Source organism: Macrobrachium nipponense, chromosome 1, assembly GCF_015104395.2.
Source record: "Macrobrachium nipponense isolate FS-2020 chromosome 1, ASM1510439v2, whole genome shotgun sequence".
NCBI classification, from domain to species: Eukaryota; Metazoa; Arthropoda; class Malacostraca; order Decapoda; family Palaemonidae; genus Macrobrachium; species Macrobrachium nipponense.
In genome coordinates, this window is record NC_087200.1 from 105,230,186 (window position 1) to 105,256,783 (window position 26,598).

At 39.3% G+C, this 26,598-nt stretch overlaps 1 protein-coding gene across 2 annotated transcripts in view; it reads left to right on the top strand.

Annotated features, from left to right (window-relative positions):
- Nucleotides 1-26,598, top strand: part of LOC135219520 (rab proteins geranylgeranyltransferase component A-like) — a 291,707-nt gene that overhangs the window by 164,290 nt on the left and 100,819 nt on the right. For both annotated transcript variants that reach the window (XM_064256350.1, XM_064256351.1), the window contains exon 9: nucleotides 8,022-8,240. In XM_064256350.1, the coding sequence (XP_064112420.1) occupies nucleotides 8,022-8,240 (219 nt within the window). The remainder of the gene's footprint in view (nucleotides 1-8,021; nucleotides 8,241-26,598) is intronic.

The following is a 26,598-nucleotide window of genomic DNA, read 5'->3' on the forward strand; positions in this document are numbered from 1 at the left end:
TCCCTGACGATCGGTTCGAGTTGTTCACAATCCCCTCCCTAATGGACTTCACAGCCTTTGATGCGAAGATGCTGCTTTGTCCACAAGAACTTCTCCGTGGCACAGGTACTGAAGGCAGGGGTCTGGTCAAACCAGACCACATGCACCTCCTTCTACCTTCGGGATATTACCCACAGGTCCTTGGATCTTTTTCCTTGGGACTCGTGGTGGTTGCTCAACACGTTGTGTAGCGAACCCAGACCCTCGCAGGCTGAACAGCATCGAGTCCTGGTGTGACTGTAAGAATGGATGAGTGAATGAGAGTGTGACTGGCTCCTCTTCCCATCTTTTTCTTCCCCTCTACCTGTGGGTAGAGGGACACGGTCGTCACCCTGCTGGATAAGGACGAGATGCAGGTGAGCTACTCAACAGAGCCCCATCCTATCCCTTTCACTAGGGATAGGAGCATATATCCACCACTTCCTCCAACAAGGGGGAGGAAGTGGATGCCAGCTTGAGACAAACCCATACTTTATGTTGCCCCTTGCAAACAGGAACAAGTTCTTGCTTGCTGGTACGAAGAGATACGCTTGCCTCTCTATTAGTACTTGGCCCAGAGGTCTGACCATTGATCCTGCGGTGCACACCCCGATCAAACTGCCAGAGGCTTGGATCCCTCCCTCGCTCTTACGACCAGGGAGGCATTCCAAGGTAGGACGAACACCAGTCTGTTCACCAAAAAGACTCAGATTCCTCCCACCAAGAAGTGAGTCTTCCTATTGTTAAAGGACAGAGGGTTTGTATTCGTGTCGGAACAAATGGCAATTTGTCAAAAAGTGCATTTTTCCTAACTATACAAACCTGAGGTCCTTTACATATAGTCCCACCTCATGCCACCTCTCACTCTGCATTTTTTTGCATGGGCCTAAAGCAAAAGTGATTCTTCACCTCTCAGTTAACTACCTTTCTCCCCTTGTTCGAAGCTTACGACCGTTCCAGCTGCCGCTAGCTACTTCCTATTGTTAAAGGACCTCAGGTTTGTATAGTTAGGAAAAATGCAATTTTCGACAAATTGCCATTTTTTCTATTTATCGTGATTTATATGCAAATATTTCAAAAATGAGAAAAGCTACAACCTTCAATTATTTTTTGTTGTATTCTACATAAAATTGCGCACATTTTCATATATAAAACTTTATGTAACGGCTTATTTAAAATGGTGCAAACATTACCACAATCCCACGTATGATTTTTTCGGAAGAGTTACCGCGCGGACGTAAAGAAAATTTTATTTTTTTCATAAATTCACCATAAATCGAAATATTGTGCTAGAGACTTCCAATTTGTTGCAAAATGAAGGTAAATGATTGAATATTACTAGAATAGAAGCGTTTTAGCTTACAATTGCGTTTTTCGACCATTTCGGTAGGGTCAAAGTTGACCAAAGGTTGAAAATTTGTCACATCATTTTTATATGAAAGTATTTCAAAATTGATAAAAGCTACAACCATGGGTTGTTTTTAGTTGTATTGTGCATTAAATTGCGCACATTTTCATACATAAAACTTTATGTAACGGCTAATTTAAAATGGTGCAAACATTACCACAATCGCATGTATGATTTTTTTTGGAAGAGTTACCGCGCGGACGTAAGGAAAAAGTTTTTTCATAAATTCACTATAAATCGAAATGTTGTGCTAGAGACTTCCAATTAGTTGCAAAATGAAGGTAAATGATTGAATATTACTAAAATATAAGAGTTTTAGCTTACAATTGCGTTTTTCGACCATTTCGGTAGAGTCAAAGTTGACCAAAGGTTGAAATTTTGGCACTTATCGTTATTTATATGAAAATATCTCAAAACTGATAAAAGCTACAATCATGAGTATTTTATTGTTGTATTCTACATAAAAATGCGCATATTTTCAAATATATAACTCCATGTAACGGCTAATTTAAAATGGTACAAAAATTATGTCATAGTGACGAAATAATTTCCAAGATGTGTCACAGATACTTTTTAGTGCGGCAAGAAAGAAATTCGCGCTTGCGCGCCTGCGTAACGATTGTAAACAAAACAACACCTTGATCCATGAACTCCCAGCATCCCCCAAGGCGCGTGATTCAAGAGTTTTCGGCTGGTAGGCCTAAAAGTATTTTTCCGCGAATTTTTAAAAAAACTTTTTTATGTCGACGTAAAATACGTCCAGTCGGCACCCAAGAGACAAAAAATGTCGACGTAAAATACGTCCAGTCGGCGTATAAGGGTTAATTGGATCCTCCATCTGGGGAGCAAACCTCTTCCCCGTCTCCGCCGTTAACGAAGTCTTGGTGGAGGTAGTGAGGGTGAAGCAGAGTCTGAAGATTCGCTGGGGACTCATTCCTAAAAGGAAATCCGAGTCCGCTGGAACGAATCCCAAAGGTAAGAAGAAGTTGAGGAAGTTTCAATTCTTCCAATCCTCTCAACCACGATGGTCCAGGCGGTTCCGGTAGCTCAAGTGAGTCAACCATCAACATCAAAAGCACAACTGCAACAGCGGTTTGTGCTTCTGACTCAACCGTCGCAACAATCCCAGGCTTCGACCTCCTCCTCCGTCTCTCCGGCTTACAATGCTACCTTTGAAACTCAAGTGTTTCAAGGGTATAACAGGTTTGCCAGAGGCAGCCGTGCCAGAGGAGCCTTCCGACAGAGAGGTGGCGGAAGAGCCTCCAACCGAGGCAAAGGCTTCCGGGGAGCCCGTGGTGGCCGTCCATCCACCAACCAGTGAGACTCCTCAGGTAGGAGGGAGGCTGTACCTCTTCCGGAACCGTTGGAGGTTCAGCAATTGGGCCCACAGTATCGTATCAAAAGGTCTGGGATGGAGTTGGAAAGAAGGGCCTCCTCCATCAACCCGTTCTTACCAAAATCCAACGGCGGACTTAATAGAGTATACCCAAGACCTTCTTCAAAAGAAGGCAGTGATAGAAGTCAAACACTTGAAATTTCAAGGGCGCTTGTTCAGCGTTCCAAAGAAAGACTCGAACAAACTAAGAATAATCCTAGACTTGTCCCATCTAAACTCATTCATTCATTGCGACAAGTTCCGAATGCTGACCGTATCGCAGGTGCGGACCTTACTTCCCCGTGGGGCCGTCACCACCTCTATAGATCTTAAAGATGCCTACTATCATATCCCGATAGCAAGACACTTCCGCCCCTTCCTAGGCTTCAGACTAGGAAAGAAGGCTTATTCCTTCAAAGTAATGCCATTCGGGCTCAATATAGCGTCCAGAATATTTACGAAAATAGCGGAAACAGTAGTCCATGAGTTAAGGACTCAGAGGGTAATGTTAGTAGCCTATCTGGATGAGTGGCTCATATGGGCCACATACGTCGAAGAATGTTGCAAGGAGACGGTCAAAGTGATAAAGTTCCTGGAACACCTAGGTTTCCAGATAAATAGGAACAAGTCCCGTCTAACTCCGGCACCACGTTTTCAGTGGCTGGGAATCCAATGGGACCTAAACTCTTACACACTATCAATTCCGCCGGTAAAACGGAGAGAAATAGCCTAGGCTACAAGGCAATTTCTCAAAGGCAAGCAAACGTCCCGGAGGAACCAGGAAAGAATCCTAGGTTCACTCCAGTTTGCATCAGTTACGGATGTACTAATGAAAGCCAAGCTAAAAGATATAAATCGAGTTTGGCGATCGAGAGCGAATAGGAGATCCCGGGACAAAGTATCACGGATCCTGGCGATCTTGTGCAAGAGACTCCGCCCCAGGACAGAAGTCAAGAGTCTGTCAAAATCAGTACCACTACAGTTTCCTCCGCCGGCCCTTGTAGTCCATACAGACGCCTCCTTGAGCGGCTGGGGCGGATACTCACATTACAAAAAAGTACAGGGAACCTGGTCAGTGTCATTCCGCCAGCTACATATCAATGTACTGAAAGCCATGGCAGTGTTTCTAACACTAAAGAAACTCTTACCAGCCAAGAAAATCCATATCAAGCTGGTATTGGACAGCGCAGTGTTAGTCCTCTGCATAAGCAGGGGAGGTTCCAAGTCGAGCCATGTAAACCACGTAATGATAGCCATATTTGCCCTAGCAGCCAGGAACCAATGGCACCTATCGGCCACTCACCTAGCGGGAGTAAGAAATGTAGTGGCAGACTCTCTGTCAAGGACTACTCCGCTGGAGTCGGAGTGGACCCTAGACGGAGGGTCATTCAAATGGATCTGCCAACAGGTGCCCGGGCTTCAAGTAGACCTTTTTGCCACGGAATCGAACCACAAACTTTCATGTTACGTGGCTCCCAACCTGGACCCTCTGGCTTATGCCACAGACGCTATGGCAATAGATTGGAATATCTGGAAAAGAATTTATCTCTTCCCTCCGGTGAACCTACTAATGAAGGTCCTGAACAAACTCAGGACTTTCAAAGGTCAGATCGCACTAGTAGCTCCCAACTGGCCCAAGAGCAATTGGTTCCCTCTGCTAGTGGAATTGGGACTCCGGCCCCGGCGGATTCCCAATCCCAAACTGACGCAGTTGGTACAAACGTGGACTGTGTCCACTTCCTCAGGAATTCAGAAAGCCCTAACTTTATGGACTTCATGAAATTTGCGGCACAGAAAGATGCCAACATTGATCCTCAAAACATCCGGTTCCTAGAATCAGATAAATGGGAATCAACACTGCGTCAATATGATTCAGCAGTGAAGAAGCTAGCCACCTGCTTAAAAGACACAGAAGCACAAACCATGACTACGAATCTGGCGATAACCTTTTTCAGAACCTTGTTCGAGAAAGGGTTAGCAGCGAGTACTATTACTACAACCAAATCGGCACTAAAGAAAATATTCCAATTTGGATTTAATATTTATCTTACAGCTTCGTATTTTTCTTCTATTCCTAGGGCTTGTGCTAGACTTAGACCGATAGATAGACCTCGAACGGTCTCTTGGTTCTTAAATGATGTCCTTAAGCTAGCTTCGGACACTGTTAATGAGTCATGTACTTATATAACGCTCATAAGGAAAACAATATTCCTAATAAGTCTGGCCTCAGGAGCTAGAATATCTGAGCTGTCGGCCCTTTCTAGAGAACCAGACCATATTGGGTTCCTCCCATCAGGAGAATTACTACTTTTACCAGATCGTCAATTTTTGGCTAAAAAAGAAGACCCACAAGATAGGTGGGCCCCATGGAAAATTGTCCCTCTTCCTCAGGACCTGTCCTTATGTCCCGTTAATTCACTAAAAGCCTATTTAAGCAGAACCGCCATGAAATCTTCAGGCCCCTTGTTTATTAGGGAAAATGGTGGAACCATCTCCCTAAAAGGAATCAGATACAGATTCTATATTTTATCAAACAAGCTAACCCGGAATCAATTCCGCTGGCACATGATGTCAGGGCGGTAGCTACATCAGTTAATTATTTTCAACACATGAACTTTGATGATCTCAAAAAGTATACAGGCTGGAAATACCCGACAGTATTTAAACGCCACTACCTAAAATCCTTAGAGGCCCTTAAATTCCCAGCAGTGGCAGCGGGGAACACAGTTTCCCATGACACTGCATAGCATGGTAGTAACTAGCCTAGTAGCCTATGTCTCTCTCTCATCTCTCTCTCTTAACCGCCTCACTAGCATTCTTGACCTTAGCTCGGTTGTTACTGGGTTGCACACTTTAACCTGAATCTCCCCTGGATTGTTTATGATCTTTATTGCCTGTACATATGGATATCTGGTGCAATTTTTTGTAAATAAATTCCTGTTTAGTGGTGTAGGATTCATTTAATGTTATATGTCGGGTTATACAACCCTATTAGTAGATAAGAATTATAGTTTAAGGATATCATTAAAAATCCTCATAGTATTAAGGAAATTTATTAAGTATTTGAATAACTCTTATTAAATAATATTTAATAATTATGCAAGTTTCAATTTACTTACTGTAATTTATCTACACTAACTTTCCAAGCTGGTGGGGCCAATTCTCTGTTACTATTTCATGGAGCGACACAGGATAGGCCCAGAAAAGGGATTTTGACAAAGGAAAAATCTATTTCTGGGCAGTGACCTGTGTCGCCCAGTGAAACCCACCCTCTAATTTCCACACCCTAATCTGACCTAAGCTTGGGTGCTATCTACAGGAATGGTAAACAAAGCGCTAGCTGTAGCAGTAGTGGGTAGCGGGGGTCTAGAACGGCTCCTCTGTAGATGAGGGATATTGAGAAAGGAAGAGACTAAATGGCAGGGGACCTCTAGTAGTGGTTACACTCGCCCCAGATACCATACTGACACCTTAAATAAAGGTGAGCGAGCCAGAATATTCTGGCATTACCATATAGCTTTTTTCTCTGGTATATTTAGCAATATTTATACCTAGAAATGAGTGCTAAAGGAACCATTTCACTGGGCGACACAGGTCACTGCCCTTTGTCAAAATCCCTTTTTTGTATTTAGAGGGCTGTGACTTATTCTGACTATTCCACCATAAAATATAAACATTTAAAAAAAAAAGGACAGCAACATGAACATTGTTGGGATCAAATTTCTATTTTTGCTGAATTTTTTAAATTATTTTTTCGCACTCTCGAGCGCTCCCAGACACCTTGGGTCTCAGGTAGGCTCAGTGCTCAAACTATACAGATAGGAAAGTGTTAACTACCTTGGTATAAAAGAATGTATTTGCCGGTAGTTTTAGCTGAGCTGCAATCTATCCTAAATAAAGGACTCCAGGTTTGTATGGTTAGGGAAAAATACCTTTTACTTTCAAAAATGTAATTTTTACTCCATTTATCATTATAAAACTTCAGATATTGACTATTTTGCCTTTTTGGATTTTTTTTTCCTTTGGATTACTGGCAGTCTGGTTATCGGCAGGGGTTCCGTTCTTGGGGGTGTGCTGATAAGCCAAAACCACCATTAACCGAAACTCAGTTGTTTATGCGCTTATGGCGCACCATAAGTATCCTTATGGCGCTGATAACCGGAACTCATCTCAATATGATGCCACAAATTGCCGATTTTATGGCGCTAGACAAACGGCATATCGCCATAAAACTGGATTGCCAATAACCAAGTCCGCTGATAACCAGAGACAGCTTGTAATATCATAAGCTTCATAACCCTGGAATGTGCGTCGTAAACCAGGAAATAATTTCTGTTGAATATAGTGAAAAAGTGTCATAACCTCAGAACACTGTAAGTCGGAACTGTCATAAACTGTGAACCGCCTGTATATGAACAGTTTTACAGTATATATCCTGAAAATCAAAACTACAAATTAAGAAAAAAGCCTAACAATGGTCCTACAGCATACTTCTGTGCACTGTATGCCAGTCACAATTGAATAAGAAGACCCTAAGTGTACTGTGTAGTATATATCAATGTAGTACTTGTGTCTTGTCTGTTTGCTGAGCACATAACTACAGTAAATACCTGTGCTACAGTTTTACACACTTACTCTGATGTCTTTCAAAAATTGTTGTACTTAACTAATAAAATGTCAAGAAAAAGAAATTCCCATTACAGATTTACACCAGTTAGAATATATGTACTATAATGGCAGAGCCTTGTGTGCAATTGCTTATATTCAAGGCAAGATAGGCCGTGTGTGATTTGATGTTTGGTACCTAATTCTTGATATGTAATGAGAATTTAATTGGTTGTTTATATTAAATAATGGAAAAACAATTGTGACATTTTTAATACAATATACTGTGATAGCAACAGGGGCAGGGTTAAAAATGCTCTTTCAGTCATTCAACAGTAATGATTTTAATACGTAAGTGTTTATTTTTATTTAAGTTTTATAATTTAGTTAATTTGAATATTATTCTGAAATTACAGTAACCTGAAATTTTATTTTAATCTCGGGTAAATAGTGATGTTTACTATTTTTAGTAAGTACATATAGGAACTTTTTTTATTGACCACCCTTTAGTGCCATTAATGCTCCTGTTTTGTGTTTTGCATATAAACAGGTGTTATTTGTAATGTTATTCAGGGAAATAGATATGTAAAATTAATTGTCAACTTCATCTTGCAGATTGTGTGCAGTGTTTGAAGGGACTTACGTATTACGTCGTCCAGTATCCTCCATCATCCTGAGTGAGAACAATTCCTGTGTTGGCTTGTTTTCAGAAGGGGAACGCTTCAAGTGTTCTCATCTTGTAATGGATGCTTTCTATGCTCCCAATCAGTATATTTCATCTAGTCCAGATTCAAGACAAAAAAGCATATCAAGAGGAATATTTATTGTAGACAGGTGAGAATGTACAGTGGTACCTCGTTTGTCAAACGTTTCTCATGTCGAAATTTCCGTTTTTCAAACAAGATTTTTGAGAAAATTTTGTATCATGTGTCTTACAAGTTAAAATGTATTAATTTTTTTTTTTTTCATTTACAATATGTAGTTTAATTACAACAATATTTGACAAAATAAATAAAAGTATAAAGTATTGAATATGAAATATAGCTTTCAATACAACATTCAGCATAAAAGATGTATAAAATCATACGTAACCACGGTGACGTCACGCTCAGCTAACTTGAGAATGAACGAAGGAGCGTTGATATGTTGAGGAGAGATTTAAAATATTACTGTATGTATGTATGTAAAACCAATAACAATTTACATAAAAAGGGAATTTCCCAATAAATTTAACGTATTGATAAAATATGACAACAAACAAATGCAATACAGAATAAAAAGTGTTAATTGAGCCAGTGTTTGGTGCGCCGAGTGAGACAGTCTAGTTGAACAAAATTAACAAAATAGTAAATGAAAGAACAAAGCTTTTCACAATAAAATTTAGCACAAGTGATTAACAAAATCATTTGTCATTAGGGTGATACACAGCTAACTTGAGGTAGAGGGAGGAAGCATTTATATTTTTGAGGAATGATGAATAAATGATTTTAAGTTATCGTGCATCATGGTATTGTTGAGGAGTGAAGAGAGAGTAAAATCTTTACTATAATATGTATACGTAAAAGCAGCACCAATTCACATAATAAATATTATGTTATTTCACAATAAATTTAACATAATGATAAAACATGAAAACAAATGCAATACAGTAAAAAAGAAAGAGAAAAAAGCTTGCTCGTGTCAGTGTTCGGTGTGCTGAAGAGAGAGAGAGAAGAACGGCTCTGTTTCCCACTGACTTATCAGCTGAACTGGGATGATTATTCACCCATTTCTTTCACTTACTCAGGATTTGCCCAAATCACTTTTATTTTTGTTACGGTAAAATACCTATCTAGTGGCAAATGCTTGTTACATATTTTACTACTGTAAAAGTAACTCAGCTCCATGATTAACAAACTGGTACTGCTTTCAGCTTCTGCATGCCTTTGATTGTTTGTTGAAACAGCTTCCTTGTGAAAAGTTATTTTTGTACATGCAACTTCCCCGGCAGATATATACTTAGCTATAGTCTCCGACGTCCCGACAGAATTTCAAATCTCGCGGCACACGCAACAGGTAGGTCAGGTGATCTGCCTTTCCCGCCACTGGGTGCTGGGACTAGGAACCATTCCCGTTTTCTAATCAGATTTTCTCTGTCGCCGGTTCCGACAACATCTGTTGTTGGTTCCTCCTGCTAGAATTTCTTCTCTTTTGCTGAGGATCTTAATTGGATTGACCTTTGGTGATGTATTGGATCTTTGGATTGGCATACAATTTTTGATGACTGTTTTTGGATTTGGATAGGATTTTTCTTTCAATATGTCTGAGATTAATGTTACACCTGTGTATAGAGTGTGTGTGAGAGAGGAGTGTAAGGTGAGGCTACCGAAAGCTTCGGTAGACCCTCACACTCTTTGCATGAGGTGTCGGGGGAATGAATGTGCTTTGAATAACACCTGTGTCGAATGTGAGAGTTTGACCGAACAGGAATGGAAGACTTTGACTGCGTACATTAGAAAGTTGGAGAAGGATAAAGCTAGGAAGGCTTCCACTAGAAGCTCTAGTAGGTTTTGGTTCTTTCGATCCTGAAGTAGACCCTAACCGTAATGTAGTTTCTCCTGCTTCTACTCTAGCTTCAGCCCCTTCTCCCTGCATCGAACCTAAGGATTCGTCTTCTGAGATGGTAGCTATGAAGGCCTCCATCCGTAAGATGCAGTCGCAACTGCGTGCGATGGAAGAAGCTAAAGGTAAGAGTGACAGTGATGTGTGCAGTGTCCCCAGTGCAGTGGAGGGGGCGTCTGACCGGCTCTGCATTGCTCCTAGGCCTAGACCTCTTCCAAACTCCCAGGACCAGGGGAGGAGGAATGTCGACAGCCGTAAGGAGGATGTATAGCATCCCCAACGGTCAGGTCCTGTTGATGCGTCCCAGGTTCCCTCGGATCGCCACAGTAAAGGCATCCTGAGGAAGTGTTTTTCGGCTTCCGATTTGTTTTCGCCCAGGCGCGGTTGGAGTTCTGCTACGGAGTCGCGCCCCTTGAAGAGAGCCTGGAGGAGACGCCTTGGATTCCAGCCCGGAGCTTTTTCCAGAGGTTTCTCCATCAGATAAGAAGAGAGCTCGAAGATCCCCTGCATCCTCTCCGGAAGGAGTTCAGGCATCTACGAAGCGGTTCCAAGTAGGCCTCCAGGAACAGTTGTCTGCTCTCGTAGGCTCCTTTTCCAAGGATGCTTCTCGCAGGAAGGATGTCTCTCTTCCCGTCAAGAGCTCATGTAAGCGTCCTTCTTCAAGCATACGCCCTTCCAGCAGCAGGCGCTCTTCTCCAGTTAAGCTCTCTGCTTCGAGGAGGCGCTCTACTCTTGACAGACGATCCTCTCCTAGTAGGCGCTCTTCTCCTGGTAGGTGTGTTTCGTCCAGGCGCCCTCTGTTGGAAGGGAGTTCCTCCCCTTCCAGGATCTCAACGCATCAGAGGCACTCTTCTTCTCATGTCAGGCACTCTTCTCCTAGCAAGCGCCCCTCTTCTTATAAGCGGCCTTCCTGTAGCACTCGTCCTTCTCCTGACTGGCGCCAGACTAGCAGCAAGCACTTTACTCCTGCCAGGCGCTCTCCATTGGACAGAGGCGCCTCTCCTGACAGGCGCCAGGCTAGCAGCAGGCGTTTTTCTCCTGCCAGGCACGCTACAGTGGACAGAAGCGCCTCTCTTGACTGGCGCCAGATCAGCAGCAGGCGCCTTACTCCTACCAGGCGCTCTTCAGTGGACAGAAGCGCCTCTCCTTACAGGCGCCAGACTAGCAGCAGGGGTCTTTCTCCTGCCAGGCGCGCTCCAGTGGACAGAAGCGCCTCTCCTGACAGGCACCAGATTAGCAGCAGGCGCCTTACTCCTGCCAGGCACTCTCCAGTGGACAGAAGCGCCTCTCCTGACAGGCGCCAGACTAGCAGCAGGTGCCTTACTCCTGCCAGGCGCTCTTCAGTGGATAGAAGCGCCTCTCCTTCTAAGAGTTCCTCCCCTAGGAAGTGCTCTTCTCCTGTCTCTGAAGATGAATCCCCTAAGGACGCTGGAGTTTCGGATTACAAGAGGCTCGCAACTCTTCTTCTACAGGAGTTTGGAGATTCTCTTCGTCCTGCTGACCCTCCTTCACCAGGATCTTTACTCTCAAGCACTAAGTCTTCTAGATCCTCCTCCTTTGTCAAGATGCGCCCTACTCTTTCAATGAAGAAGGCTTTTAAGGGCTTCGGGGAGTGGCTTCAGTCGAAGAAAGAAGCTGGCAAGACTGTCTTTTCCTGCCCTCCTTCCAAGCTGTCCGGGAAACCAGGGATTTGGTATGATACCAAGGAGCCGATGGGATTGGGACTTCCCTCATCGGCAGATGCGGATTTTTCTTCTCTCGTTGACTCGTCCAGTAGGCGTGCTCTGCTTTCGGCGAAGGCTACTTGGGGGATGTGTGAGCTGGACCATCTCCTCAAGGGTTTTTTTTTTGCACTTTAGAGGTCTTCACCTTTATGGATTGGCCCCTTGGAGCTCTGGCCAAGAGGGCGCAGGACCCCGACTTCATCAGCATGGAGGAATTGACTAGCGTCCTGGCCTGTCTATACAAAGCGGTAATGGACAGCTCTACTGAGATTGCTTCTCTTTTTGGATTGGGCATATTGAAAAAGAGGTCCGTGTACAGCTCCTTCCTGAAGAAGTCGGTGTCTCCTCTCCAGAGGTCCTCTCTGTTGTACTCTCTCCTGTCGAGCCACCTTTTCCCCCAAGAGACAGTGAAGGATATCTCTCGGTCTTTATTGGAGAAGGCAACGCAGGATCTTCTTGCTCAGTCGGCCAAGAGATTGAGACCTGCGGTCCCTGTGACCAAGAGAGAGAAGTTACCCTCTAAGCAGCCCTTTCGAGGGAGCTCTGTACCAAGCGTCTCTCTCAGGAGTCGAAGACCCGAGAGGAAAGGAAGATCTTCTAGACGACCTTTCGGGAAATCCAAGTGAAGTGCGAGTCCTCCAGACCGCAGTAGATGCCAGACTGCTGAATTTTGCCAAAGTCTGGGCACAGAGAGGGGTGGACGTCTGGTCCCTCTCTATCCTCGAAAGAGGTTACCTAATCCCCTTCAGGGAGAAGCCTCCCTTGACAACAACTCCAAGGGAGTTATCGGCAAGATACAAGGATCCTGTCTGGAGTCAGGCCCTTCTTCAATCAGTGGAACAGATGCTGGACAAAGAAGCCATAGAACCGGTACAAGAGCTCCATTCCCCAGGTTTTTACAATCGGCTGTTTCTGGTGCCGAAAGCTTCAGGGGGGTGGAGGCCGGTTTTGGACGTCAGTGTTTTGAACTTCTTCGTGATAAAGAAGAAGTTCTCGATGGAGACAACTTCCTCTGTTCTTTCTGCGTTTCGTCCAGGGGACTGGATGGTGTCCCTGGACCTTCAAGATGCTTATTTCCATGTGCCAATTCATCCGTCTTCCAGGAAGTACCTCAGGTTCATGGTTCAAGGAAGAGTGTTCCAGTTTCGGGCTCTGTGCTTCGGACTTTCGATGGCCCCTCAAGTGTTCACGGGCCTACTGAGGAGTGTAGCTCATTGGCTGCACTTGGAGGGCGTAAGGATCTCAATGTATCTAGATGACTGGTTGATACGTGCTCAGTCAAAGGATCGCTGTCTGGAGGACTTGTCACTCACGTTGAAAATGACCCAGTCCCTAGGACTGTTAGTAAACCTCGAGAAGTCCCAACTGATCCCCCAGCAAAGCATTGTCTATCTGGGGATTCTGATGGATTCTCAGGGTTTTCAAGCCTTTCCATCCCAGGAAAGAAGAGAACGCTGCTTGTAGAAAGTGGCAGCCTTCCTAGAGAAAGAACATTGTTCCGCGAGGGACTGGATGAGTCTTCTGGGGACCCTTTCCTCTCTGGAACAGTTCGTTTCTTTAGGAAGGCTGCACCTAAGACCCCTTCAGTTTTACCTGAGGGAGAAATGGGATCAGAAGTCCCAAGACCTGGCGGACTCCTTCCATCTTACGGACAGGATAAAGGAGGATCTCCGTTGGTGGTTGGACCCCCAGAAACTAAACAAAGGATTGTCTCTTCATTTACCGAGCCCTCGCCTAGTGTTGTATTCAGACGCCTCGGAATTGGGATGGGGAGCAACGCTAGGCATGAGAGAAGTTTCAGGCACCTGGAGGGGAGAACAAGTGTCCTGGCACATCAACAGAAAGGAGTTGGCAGCTGTTCATCTGGCTCTCATACACTTCGAGTCGCAGGTCACAGGATCGGTGCTTCAAGTCAACGCCGACAACACTACAGCCCTGGCTTATATCAGGAAGCAGGGAGGAACTCATTCCTTCTCCCTGTACGAGACAGCAAAAGAGTTGCTTCTCTGGGTGGAGGAAAGGAACATCACTCTCCTCACCAGGTTTGTGCAAGGGGAAAGGAATGTGAGAGCAGATCTTCTAAGCTGAAGAGACCAAGTCCTTCCCACAAAATGGACTCTCCATCCAGATGTTTGCGAAAAGCTGTGGAGCCTCTGGGGAAGGCCAAATCTAGATCTATTTGCAACCCATTGGAACGCAAGACTGGAGAATTATTGCTCCCCGATTTCAGATCCGAGGGCAGTAGCAATAGACGGCCTTCTTCTGGACTGGTCGGAGATCGACGGTTATGCTTTTCCCCCATTCAAGATCGTAGGGGAAGTAGTAAGGAAGTTTGCCTCCTCAGAAGGAACGAAACTGATGCTGATCGCCCCTTTCTGGCCAGCTCAAGATTGGTTCACAGAGGTACTGGAATGGATGATGGATTTTCCCAGGTCGCTTCCACTCAGGAGCGATCTTCTCAGACAGCCCCACTTCGACAGATTCCACAAGAACCTCCCCGCTCTCAGTCTGACTGCCTTCAGACTATTGAAGGACTCGTCAGAGCGAGGGGATTTTCACGCGAGGCTTCAAAGGCTATTGCAAGAGCCAGGAGATCCACAACCTTGCGCGTCTACCAGTCGAAGTGGGAGGTGTTTAGGAGATGGAGCAAGGCTCAGAAAGTATCCTCTTCCAGTACCTCTGTAACAGACATCGCCGACTTCCTCCTTTACTCGAGGGAGAAGTGTAAGCTTGCTGTCCCTACTATTAAAGGGTACAGAAGTATGCTGGCCGCTGTTTTTAGGCATAGAGGTCTGAATTTGTCTTTTGAGACCTCTAAAACCAAGACTTCTAGAACCCCTAGTTGGAACTTGGATGTGGTTCTGAAATTCTTAATGTCGAACAAGTTTGAACCTCCTCATACAGCCTCCTTTAGAGATCTAACCAGAAAGTCTTTGTTCCTTTTCGCTCTCGCTACAGCCAAAAGGGTAAGTGAGCTACAAGCTTTGGAAGGCAAAGTTGGGTTTAAGAAGGACTCAGCAATTTGCTTCTTCAAACCCCTTTTCTTGGCGAAAAATGAGAACCCTTCCAAACCATGGCCAAGAAGCTTCAAAGTCAAAGGACTTTCTACGGTTACAGGGCGAGAATTGGAGAGGACTCTGTGTCCGGTCAGAAGCCTCAAATTGTACCTTGAAAGGAAGAGACTACTAGGTACTACGGAAAGTCTCTGGTGCTCGGTCAGGGATCCGAAGAGAGCCATTTCAAAGAACGCCCAAGCTTTCTTCATTAAGGATGTTACTAAAGAGGCGCATATATCCTGTGATGACGAGCACCTCAAGCTCTTAAGAGTGAAAGCGCATGAGGTGAGAGCCATAGCGGCTTCTTTGGCTTTTCACAAATCCTTGTCTCTCCAGGCTCTGGTCGAGTCTACCTACTGGAGGTGTAACTCAGTGTTCGCATCGCATTATTTGAGAGACGTGCGAGTTACATATGATAAGTGCTTTTCACTTGGAGCATACGTATCTGCGGATTTGGTGCTGGGACAGGGAGCTGAAGCTAATCCTATTTAGTTTAGTTTAATTTAATGTATTTTAGGGTTTTTTGGTGTGTTTTTTATGGTTGATTGGAAGAGGGTATTGGAAGTTAACCCCTTTCAAACCTTAGCTCTAACAATGTTAGGTGTGTTCAGGGGGTTGGGATTGACTGTTGTGCTCCTTGTTTTTTAATTAAAGTCTCCAGTTTGCACCAGTCTGTAGGGGTGCCGATTGTAAAAATATTTGCCAAAAATACACTAATCAAGACAGGCTAATGAATTTATCAGGCATTATTAGCACTATAATAACGCATATTCTTTGTGAGTTTTATCATCCTACAGGGAAAATAAATGATTTTATGAAAAAAAATGTGAAATTCAGGGCCCCTTGTACTGAAGGTTATTTGGTGATCGGTGAGAAACTACAGTCTTGATTAGAAATTCGGTCTTACAGAATGTTGGTATATCCACCTGGAACATGCACATAATGTATTATCAAAATAGAACAGTAAATAAGCACGTAACAAAAAAAAAGAGCAACAACTTCAGGTAAGTTCAGCGAAAGCCCCGCCGAAAAATGAGACTATAGCTAGGAAGAAATATTCAGAAAAAATTCAAACCTCAATTTAGGGACAAAACCTTCTGAGAGTTTGTAGATATTATGTCACTTGATAGCCTAAAACATCTAAAAATTATATTATTTAGGACAATCAAAGAAATACCTCCCCCCTTCCCGAAAAAGCCAAAAAGCAATTTTTTCTGAGGACAAGAAACTTGAAAAATTAGTTTAGATACCCCTAAAATGGTTTTCTGAGATGAAACTACTCTTAGGAAACGTAGAAAACGACATCGACCAGTTTAGAGAGATATACTATAATATTTTTTTTTTTTCGTTACGTGCTTATTTACTTTTCTATTTTGATAATGATTTATGTGCATGTTCCAGGGGGATATACCAACATTCTGTAAGACCGAATTTCTATTCAAGACTGTAGTTTCTCACCGATCACCAAATAACCTTCAGTACAAGGGGCCCTGAATTTCACTTTTTTTTTTCATAAAATCATTTATTTTCCCTGTAGGATGATAAAACTCTCAGAGAATATGCATTATTATAGTGCTAATAATGCCTGATAAATTCATTAGCCTGTCTTGATTAGTGTATTTTTGGCAAATATTTTTACGATCGGCACCCCTCCAAAGATGTGCCTATCCTTAATACCTAAAGCTCTGTCATGTAAGAGGGCTAGTCCCCATTGATATGATACAGGTTAAGGCTCTGTCATGTAAGTGGGTCAGCCCCCATTGACACGATCCAATAGAAGGCTCTGTCATGTAAATGGGTCAGCCCCCATTGACACGATCCAGAAGGGTTATCAGTCATAGGTCTCTACCTCGCTGAAGCTCTTGAGGCAAGCAGACTCATAGACAGTATCCATGAAGTCTTCTGCCTATTCAGGTAAGAACAAAGGTTTTTATAACCTACAACATGTGTTGTTTCCTGTTTTTATATATTTATTTAGCTGTCTCTTACCCTCCACCAAGGGTGCCAATCAGCTAAGTATATATCTGCCGGGGAAGTTGCATGTACAAAAATTATATTGTTATGATACAATAAAGTTTTGTACATACTTACCTGGCAGATATATACGATTAATGGCCCGCCCGGCCTCCCCTCAGGAGACAGGTGGAAGAGAAAATCTGATTAGAAAACGGGAATGGTTCCTAGTCCCGCCACCCAGCGGCGGGAAAGGCAGATCACCTGACCTACCTGTTGCGTGTGCCGCGAGGTTTGAAATTCTGTCGGGACGTCAGAGACTATAGCTAAGTATATATCTGCCGGGTAAGTATGTACAAAGCTTTATTGTATCATAGCAATATCATTTTATTTCTCTTTCCTTTTCATGCATTCTTGACTTAATACTTATTTATTTGCAAAATCCTCATGTTTGTTTTAAAAGTCTGCCGTAAGTTGATGTATTGTGGCATAATTACTTTCTTTCGTGCACTTAAGATCCAAGTGTAAACACACTGATTATTCTCTCTCTCTCCTCTCTCTCTCTCTCTCTCTCTCTCTCTCTCTCTCTCTCTCTCTCTGACACAATCGGACACACTTACTATCGATTCCTTTGATTGTCTTTGTACCTAATATGTGAATAAAATTGATTTTATCAACCTTTGCATACTGCAACCAATTCAGTATACTCAAAGGGTTCCAGTCTCTCCTCCCTCCATCCCCCAGCCGGCCGGCGCCATTTTTATGAAACAGATTGCAAATCGTATATAGAAAAAGTAAAATTTAAAAGATTTTACTTCATACAATGCACTGTTTCATTACTTTACACTCTTAATTTAATTTTTTAATACATTAATAATAGAAAAAATGTGAAAAGGGGGGCTTTTTGGGTTGGCTGGAACAAATTATCCTGATTCCTTTTATTTCTTATGAGGATATTTGTTTCATATTCCGAACAAATCGTACTTCGAACAGCCTTCTGGAATGGATTAAGTTCGAAGTACGAGGTACTATTGTGTATATATATAGTACTGTATTTGGTACTTTCTAAGCAGAACACAAGAAAATAATTTCCTTAGAATTGTAGATATTGCTTGCCGTTGGGTAGGTACAGTAGCTTTGAGTAAGAATATGCCTTGGCTTTTTTAATGTTAAGTTATCTAACTTTGCTTAATACATAAATGAAAGAGTAAAGACAGAGAATTCTTATACATGCCCACTAAAGCAAAAATATGTCCTATCTAAGACTAGATAGACAATCTGATTAGAGATCCCCTTCTCTAGGTCTGGAGTTCTTCATTTGCAAATGAGTTAATGACAGCTTTTCCCAAGCTTGGACAAAGTAGGGCAAGTTAAGTTTATCAGTATAATGGCATACAGTATTTGTTAGAAAGGTGACCATGTGAAAACTTAATAGCTTTGCAGACAAAGTTCCTGTAGTACCTAGTACCTTTGTAAGATTGGGGCCAGGGTTGAAGAATCTGTGGGAAAATAGTAGTAAAGCAAATTCATTGAAAGTTAGTACGTATAGTTAATGTTATAAAATTGGTATAAAAAAGTAGGAGTGGTGATGTTACCTATAAGTAATGTTATGTTGAGGCAGTAAGATAGGATAGAGCAGACAAAAATAATAGCTCTTGGACAGAGCAATAAAAAAAAATTTAAAATTTAAAGGCGTGCAGGTAAAAGGAATGGCAGAGGGGTGTGATATAAGTGGAATGTAAAAGTGAAATAATAATGGAATTTAAAATTATCTGAAGTAAGAAAGGTAATAATACCATAAAGGAAGTTATGGATTCTTCCCACCACCCTTTAGGGAATACAGTACAGTGTGTATCATCCATTACCATATCTGTATTGCCGTCATCCTCACTGAAATCATCCAAGCTTGAATCGGGCGCTTTCAGAGCCAAAGCTTTCAAGATCAGTAAATGATTCTTCAGTATCACTGTTGTCATGGTAACTTGCCATAACTTGGCTGAAATAATAAATAAATAAAGTCAAGAGACCAAAAGATTATGCAACAGTAACAACAAATCAATAATATATCATATAAATAGTCTAAAACAACAAATAAAACACTCTAACTTACCTAAAAACAGGCAAAAAGAAGAAATAAAACAAACAGATTTTCAAGATCACCAGTGGAGAGCCATTAATGCTAAGTACTCGGTGTAAATAAAAAAAAAAATTATACCCGAGGTATCACAAAAGCGTCAAGAGACACATCAACGTAATAAATCAATAATATAATATATAAACAATCTAAGATGTCAAATAAAACAACCAAACTTACCTAAAAAGAGAAAAGAAGATATAAAAAAAATTATCCAACTCTCAAGATTGCCGGTTACTCGACGTACATAGCACAAAATAGTAAAGGGATTAGTTAAGAAAAGACACAACAATAACATTATAAATCGATGATATAACATATAAGCAATCTAAGATGTCAAGTGAAATAACTAAACTTACCTGAAAAGAGGAGAAAATAAGAAATAAAACAAATGAACGAACTCTCAAGATTGCTGGTTTCTTTATGTATATTTTATACAGCATTACTATACTCTTCTTATTTCTATGGATTCTTGAGGTTTTAGCTAATAAAAGACACAACAGCAATGCTATAATTCAGTAATATAGCATATAAATAATCAAAGATGAGAAATAAAACAACCAAACTTACCTAAAACCAGTCAGAAAGTAGCAAAAAAAAAAAAAAAAAAAAAAAAAAAAAAAAAAACAGCCAGAATAACAGTGCTACTAATGATGTGTAGTCTGTGCAAAAAAAAATTATTCTTATTCTTGACTCCCAGCAGCAAGTACCACTGCCAAACGTACTATATAGCATGAGATATTTTGGAGAAGCCTTAGACCATTGAGATATCTCATATTAGTCTTATATTAGCATTTGACTTTTTCATGAGATATCTTGTGGTAAATCCAAAATTTTATGAGATATCTTGTGGTAAATCCAAAATTTTTAGAACACTTATCACAAGATATCTCGGGGTAGTCTAGTAAGGAGTTAATATTCACTGTAGCTACTTTCTTCACTAAGTTTTACATTTGGTGGTAAGGAACCATTACCTTTTTAGTCTGATATTCATAATAGTGGATCCAAGGATGATGTGTAGTTACTGTGAAGTGTAAGTTGAATATGGTAGCCTACACCAGGCTGCTGTAAAATCTTGTATATTTTCCTAGCTTTGCAGAAATATAAGTTAGTAACACCTCAAGAATCCATAGAAATAAGAAGACTATAGCAATGCTGTATAAAATAAGGGTAATAAAACCTTATGTCTTTTGAAATACATTCATAAATATGATAGTGTAGCCTACCCAAAGTTCATACATTGGGCCTCCCGTATTCACGGACTCACGGATTCACGGATTTCTCTCTGGACCTTATCTACCCATTATTTGCAGGGAATTCACCTATTCGCGGGTATTTTCTGAAGATAAATAATCCCAAATTAGTGTATTTTGGTGTTATTTTCATGACCAAATACATTTTCATGATACAAAAATTATTTACTTATTTTGAAATATTAATATTGATCAATACTGTATTAAATGATATCACAAATAACAATAATAATTCTCTCTCTCTCTTTCTTACAGAGATGTATGTTTTCTGTATGATAAATAAATGATTTACTAATTTTCAATTAATATAAATGTAAAGAGCAATCAATTCATTAAAGAAAATACTATTTTGAATTAGTAAGATTTTAGTTTATAGATTAAAAAATTATGTAAGATTGAAGTAAATCCCAGTCTTCACGTATCTTTCCTTCGAACTCCAGGTACCAAACTGAGGTTCAACAGCTGTCAAATATATCAAGTAATGTGACTGGAGGGAAGGGAGCGTGTTCTCTCTCTCTCTCTCTCTCTCTCTCTCTCTCTCTCTCTCTCTCTCTCTACTGAGATTTGAGATTTTTATAGTACATGCATGTATAATATGTTTATTAATATTTTCAAATGATAATAGTAATAATAATAATAATAATAATAATAATAATAATAACTAATTACAAAAATCATATGTGATAGTATATTACAGAAATACTACAATAATTTTTCCATTTCACTCTTTCAAAATAAGGATAACTCTCTCTCTCTCTCTCTCTCTCTTCCCTCTCTCTCTATCTCTCTCTCGCTCCTCCTCTCTCTCTCTCTCTCTCTCTCTCTCTCTCTCTCTTACAGAGATGTATGTTTTTTGTATGATAAGTAAATGATTTACTAATTTTCAAATACCAATATTAATGTAAACAACAATAATATCAATTCATTAAAGAAAATACTAAAGTGAATTAGTAAGTTTAGTTTATGAATTAAAAAATTATGTAAGAATGAAGGAAATCCGAGTCTTTCAGCTTCTTTCTTTTGAACTCCTGGTACCAAACTGAGGACCAACAGCTGTCAGATATATCAAGTAATGTGACAGGAGGAGAGGGAGTGTGTTCTCTCTCTCTCTCTCTCTCTCTCTCTACTGAGATGAGAGATTTTTATGGTACATGTACGTATAATTGTATATGTTTACTAATATTTTCAAATGATAATAATAATATAATTGTAATTACTAAAATCATATGTGATAGTATTTTAAAGAAACACTACAATAGCCCTTCCATTTCACTCTTTCAAATACGGATAACTCTCTCTCTCTCTCTCTCTCTCTCTCTCTCTCTCTCTCTCTCTCTCTTTTACTGAGATGAGAGAATTTCTATGACGCATGTGTATATGTTTATTAATATTTTCACATAATAATAATAATAATAATATAACTAATTTCAAAATTCATAAATAATACTATTTTAAAGATAAACAATAATCTATCCATTTCACTCTTTTAAATAAGGATAACGCTCTCTCTCTCTCTCTCTCTCTCTCTTTCCACATGAGATATGCATGTCATAGTGGTAACTCTTGCCCTCTGTTTGCTATATAAGTTTATGTGTACAGTATATCCAAGGGCATAACTACTTTTTATGGTGAAATAATAATACAGTGGTACCTCGAGATACAAAATTAATCCGTTCCGAGGCGGCCTTTGTATTATGAGTTTTTCGTATCTTGGAACACATTTTACATGTAAAATGCCTAATCCGTTCCAAGCCCTCCAAAAACACCCCAGTAAATTATATTTCCAGGCCTAAAACACATGTTTTAGGGTTACAACGCCGATCCGACGAAAGAAATATGACTCCAAAAAGGCAAAATACTGTACATACTTGAGTAATATTCAACTGCATGTAATGTTCAACCCCATTTTTACTGCATATATTAGGACTTTAGCATATGTCCTTTAGCAATAAGCCTAGCCTGTGTTAGCGGTTGCTACTGTAGCCTAGTCTATGATTCTGACATCTAAACCTAAGAGCTAAAAGCTTAGAATATGCCAATAAAATGTATAAATAATCAGTATGTACTCATTTCAAATAATTATTAATTAAACATTAACTATAATACACAAACAAACAAAAAACAAACCTTCCAATCGATTGTTTACATTCAGCTCTTACCCGTCTTACAAGTATCGAACGAGCGCCAAGCAATCATTTTTCCTAGCACACAGTAAGCCATAAATTGTCATTATTATCTCTCTTCAACTAATGAAACTACCAAACAGTATAATAACCATTCATTTCTATTCTTTATTCTATCTTTACCTAATGGAGATACCGAGTTACTGACAGGTATAATGAAACATACGTATACGTAACGTAATAATAAAACAGAAGAAGAATTCTAAAAAATACGTATTTGTTGGCAGTCTGATTTATTTTATATTTTATGATATCTAATTCACAATTTTTTTATTAAATGTATTGCATGTACTCATTTCAAATAATTATTAACCATCTTACGCCGGAGCGGTAAATAAAATTTTGTCTCCCGTATGCCGGAGGGGTTTCGGAGTGAGCGCGGAAGCGGAAAAAATATTTTTTTTCAAAAAATCACAGAGCGCTTAGTTTTCAAGATTAAGAGTTCATTTTTGGCTCCTTTTTTTGTCATTGCCTGAAGTTGAGTAAGCAACCATCAGAAATGAAAAAAATTATCATTATCATATATAAATAATGCGATATATGATAGCGCAAAAACGAAATTTCATATATAATTGTATTCAAATCGCGCTGTGCGCAAAACGGTTAAAGGTAACAAGTTACTTTTTTTTTCGTTGTAATGTACACTAAATTGCGATCATTTTGGTATATAACACATTGTAAAACTATAAAAGCAACAAAGAAAATATTATCACAAAATAATGCATGAATTCGTAACGAGCGGACGTAAACAAATATTTTTTTCAAAAATTCACCATAAATCTAAATACGTATTATCCTAGAGACTTCCAATTTCTTTCAAAATGAAGACAAATGATTGAGTATTAGCTTACAATTGCAGTTTTCGACCATATCTGACGAGTTAAAGTTGACCGAATATAGAATTTTTTTATATATATTTTTTATATGCAATTATTTCGGAAATAAGAAAAGCTACAACCTTCAAATATTTTTCGTTTTATTCTACATGAAATTTCGTACATTTTCATATACAAAACTCCATGAAATGCCTAATATGAAACGGAGCAAATATTCCGAGAATGGGACGTACGCATTTCGGAGATTTATGGCGGAGAATCCGCGCGCGGAGGGAAGGAAAGATTTTTTTAAAATTCACCATAAATCTAAATATTTTGCTAGAGACTTTGAATTTGTTTCAAGATGAAGATAAATGACTGAATATTACTAGACTGTAAGAGTTTTAGCTTACAATTGCGTTTTTCAACCATTTCGGTAGAGTCAAAGTTGACCTAACGTGGTTTTTTTTCTATTTATCGTGATTTATATGCAAATATTTCAAAAATGAGAAAAGCTACAACCTTCAATTATTTTTTGTTGTATTCTACATGAAATTGCACACATTTTCATATATAAAACTTTATGTAACGGCTAATTTAAAATGGTGCAAACATTACCACAATCGCAAGTATGATTTTTTCGGAAGAGTTACCGCGCGTACGTTAAACGAAAATAAATTAAAATTTATTTTATTTTTTTCATAAATTCACCATAAATCGAAATATTGTGCTACAGACTTCCAATTTGTTGCAAAATGAAGGTAAATGCTTGAATATTACTAGAATATAAGCGTTTTAGCTTACAATTGCGTTTTTCGACCATTTCGGTAGAGTCAAAGTTGACCAAAGGTTGAAATTTTGGCAATTACCGTTATTTATATGAAAATATCTCAAAACTGATAAAAGCTACAACCATGGGTTGTTTTTAGTTGTATTGTGCATGAAATTGCGCACATTTCCATACATAAAACTTTATATAACGGCTAATTTTAAAATGGTGCAAACATTACCACAATCACATGTATGATTTTTTTCGGAAGAGTTACCGCGCGGACGTAAGGAAAAAGTTTTTTCATAAATTCACCATAAATCGAAATATTGTGCTAGAGACATCTAATTAGTTGCAAAATGAAGGCAAATGATTGAATATTACTAAAATATAAGAGTTTTAGCTTACAATTGCATTTTTCGACCATTTCGGTAGAGTCAAAGTTGACCGAAGGTTGAAATTTTTGGCACTATCGTTATTTATGAAATATCTCAAAACTGATAAAAGCTACAATCATGAGTATTTTATTGTTGTATTCTACATAAAAATGCGCACATTTTCATATATAATACTTCATGTAACGGCTAATTTACAATGGTACAAAAATTATGTCAAAGTGACGAAATAATTTCCAAGATGTGTCACAGATACTTTTTAGTGCGGCAAGAAAGAAATTCGCGCTTGCGCGCCTGCGTAACGATTGTAAACAAAACAACACCTTGATCCATGAACTCCCAGCATCCCCCAAGGCGCGTGATTCAAAAGTATTAGGCTGGTAGGCTTATAAGTATTTTTCCACGAATTTTAAAATAAACTTTTGTAAGTCGACTTAAAATACGTCCAGTCGGCACATGGGAGACAAAATATGTTTCGACGTAAAATACGTCCAGTCGGGCGTAAGAGGGTTAAGTAACCATTAACTATAATATAAACAAACAAAAAAAAAAAGCTTCCAAACGTCTGTTTACATCCAGCACTTACGAGTATCGAACAATCGACAAGCAATCACTTTACCAACAGTAAGCCATAAATTTTGCATTAATCTCCTTCAACTACTGACAACTACCAAACAGTTATAAGAACCATTCATTTTCTATTCTTATTATTCTATCTTTACTATGGAGATACCGAGTTACTGACAGGTATAATGAAACATACGTATATGTAACGTAATAATAAAATAGAAGAAGAATTCTAAAAAATACGTATTTGTTGCAGTCTGATGTATTTTATATTTTATGATATCTAATTCACAATTTTTTTTATTAAATGTATTGCATGTACTCATTTCAAATAATTATTAACCATCTTACACCGGAGCGGTAAATAAAAATTTGTCTCCCGTATGCCGGAGGGGTTTCGGAGTGAGCGCGGAAGCGGAAAAAATATTTTTTTTCAAAAAATCACAGAGCGCTTAGTTTTCAAGATTAAGAGTTCATTTTTGGCTCCTTTTTTTGTCATTGCCTGAAGTTTAGTATGCAACCATCAGAAATGAAAAAAATTATCATTATCATATATAAATAATGCGATATATGATAGCGCAAAAACGAAATTTCATATATAATTGTATTCAAATCGCGCTGTGCGTCGCAAAACGGTTAAAGGTTAACAAAGTTAATTTTTTTTCGTTGTTAAGTTACTAAATTGTGATCATTTTGGTATGTAACACATTGTAAAACTATAAAGGCAACACAGAAAATATTATCACAAAATAATGCATGAATTCGTAACGCGCGGACGTAAACAAATATTTTTTTCAAAAATTCACCATAAATCTAAATACATATTATCTTAGAGACTTCCAATTTCTTTCAAAATGAAGACAAATGATTGAGTATTAGCTTACAATTGCAGTTTTCGACCATATCTGACGAGTTAAAGTTGACCGAATGTAGAATTTTTTTATATATATTTTTTATATGCAATTATTTCGGAAATAAGAAAAGCTACAACCTTCAAATATTTTTCGTTTTATTCTACATGAAATTTCGTACATTTTCATATATAAAACTCCATGAAATGCCTAATATGAAACGGAGCAAATATTCCGAGAATGGGACGTACGCATTTCGGAGATTTATGGCGGAGAATCCGCGCGCGGAGGGAAGGAAAGATTTTTTTTAAATTCACCATAAATCTAAATATTTTGCTAGAGACTTTGAATTTGTTTCAAGATGAAGATAAATGACTGAATATTACTAGACTGTAAGAGTCTTAGCTTACAATTGCGTTTTTCAACCATTTCGGTAGAGTCAAAGTTGACCTAACGTGGTTTTTTTTCTATTTATCGTGATTTATATGCAAATATTTCCAAAATGAGAAAAGCTACAACCTTCAATTATTTTTTGTTGTATTCTACATGAAATTGCACACATTTTCATATATAAAACTTTATGTAACGGCTAATTTAAAATGGTGCAAGCATTACCACAATCGCAAGTATGATTTTTTCGGAAGAGTTACCGCGCAGACGTAAATAAAATGTTATTTTTTTCATAAATTCACCATAAATCGAAATATTGTGCTACAGACTTCCAATTTGTGCAAAATGAAGGTAAATGCTTGAATATTACTAGAATATAAGCGTTTTAGCTTACAATTGCGATTTTTGACCATTTCGGTAGAGTCAAAGTTGACCGAAGGTTGAAATTTTGGCAATTACCGTTATTTATATGAAAATATCTCAAAACTGATAAAAGCTACA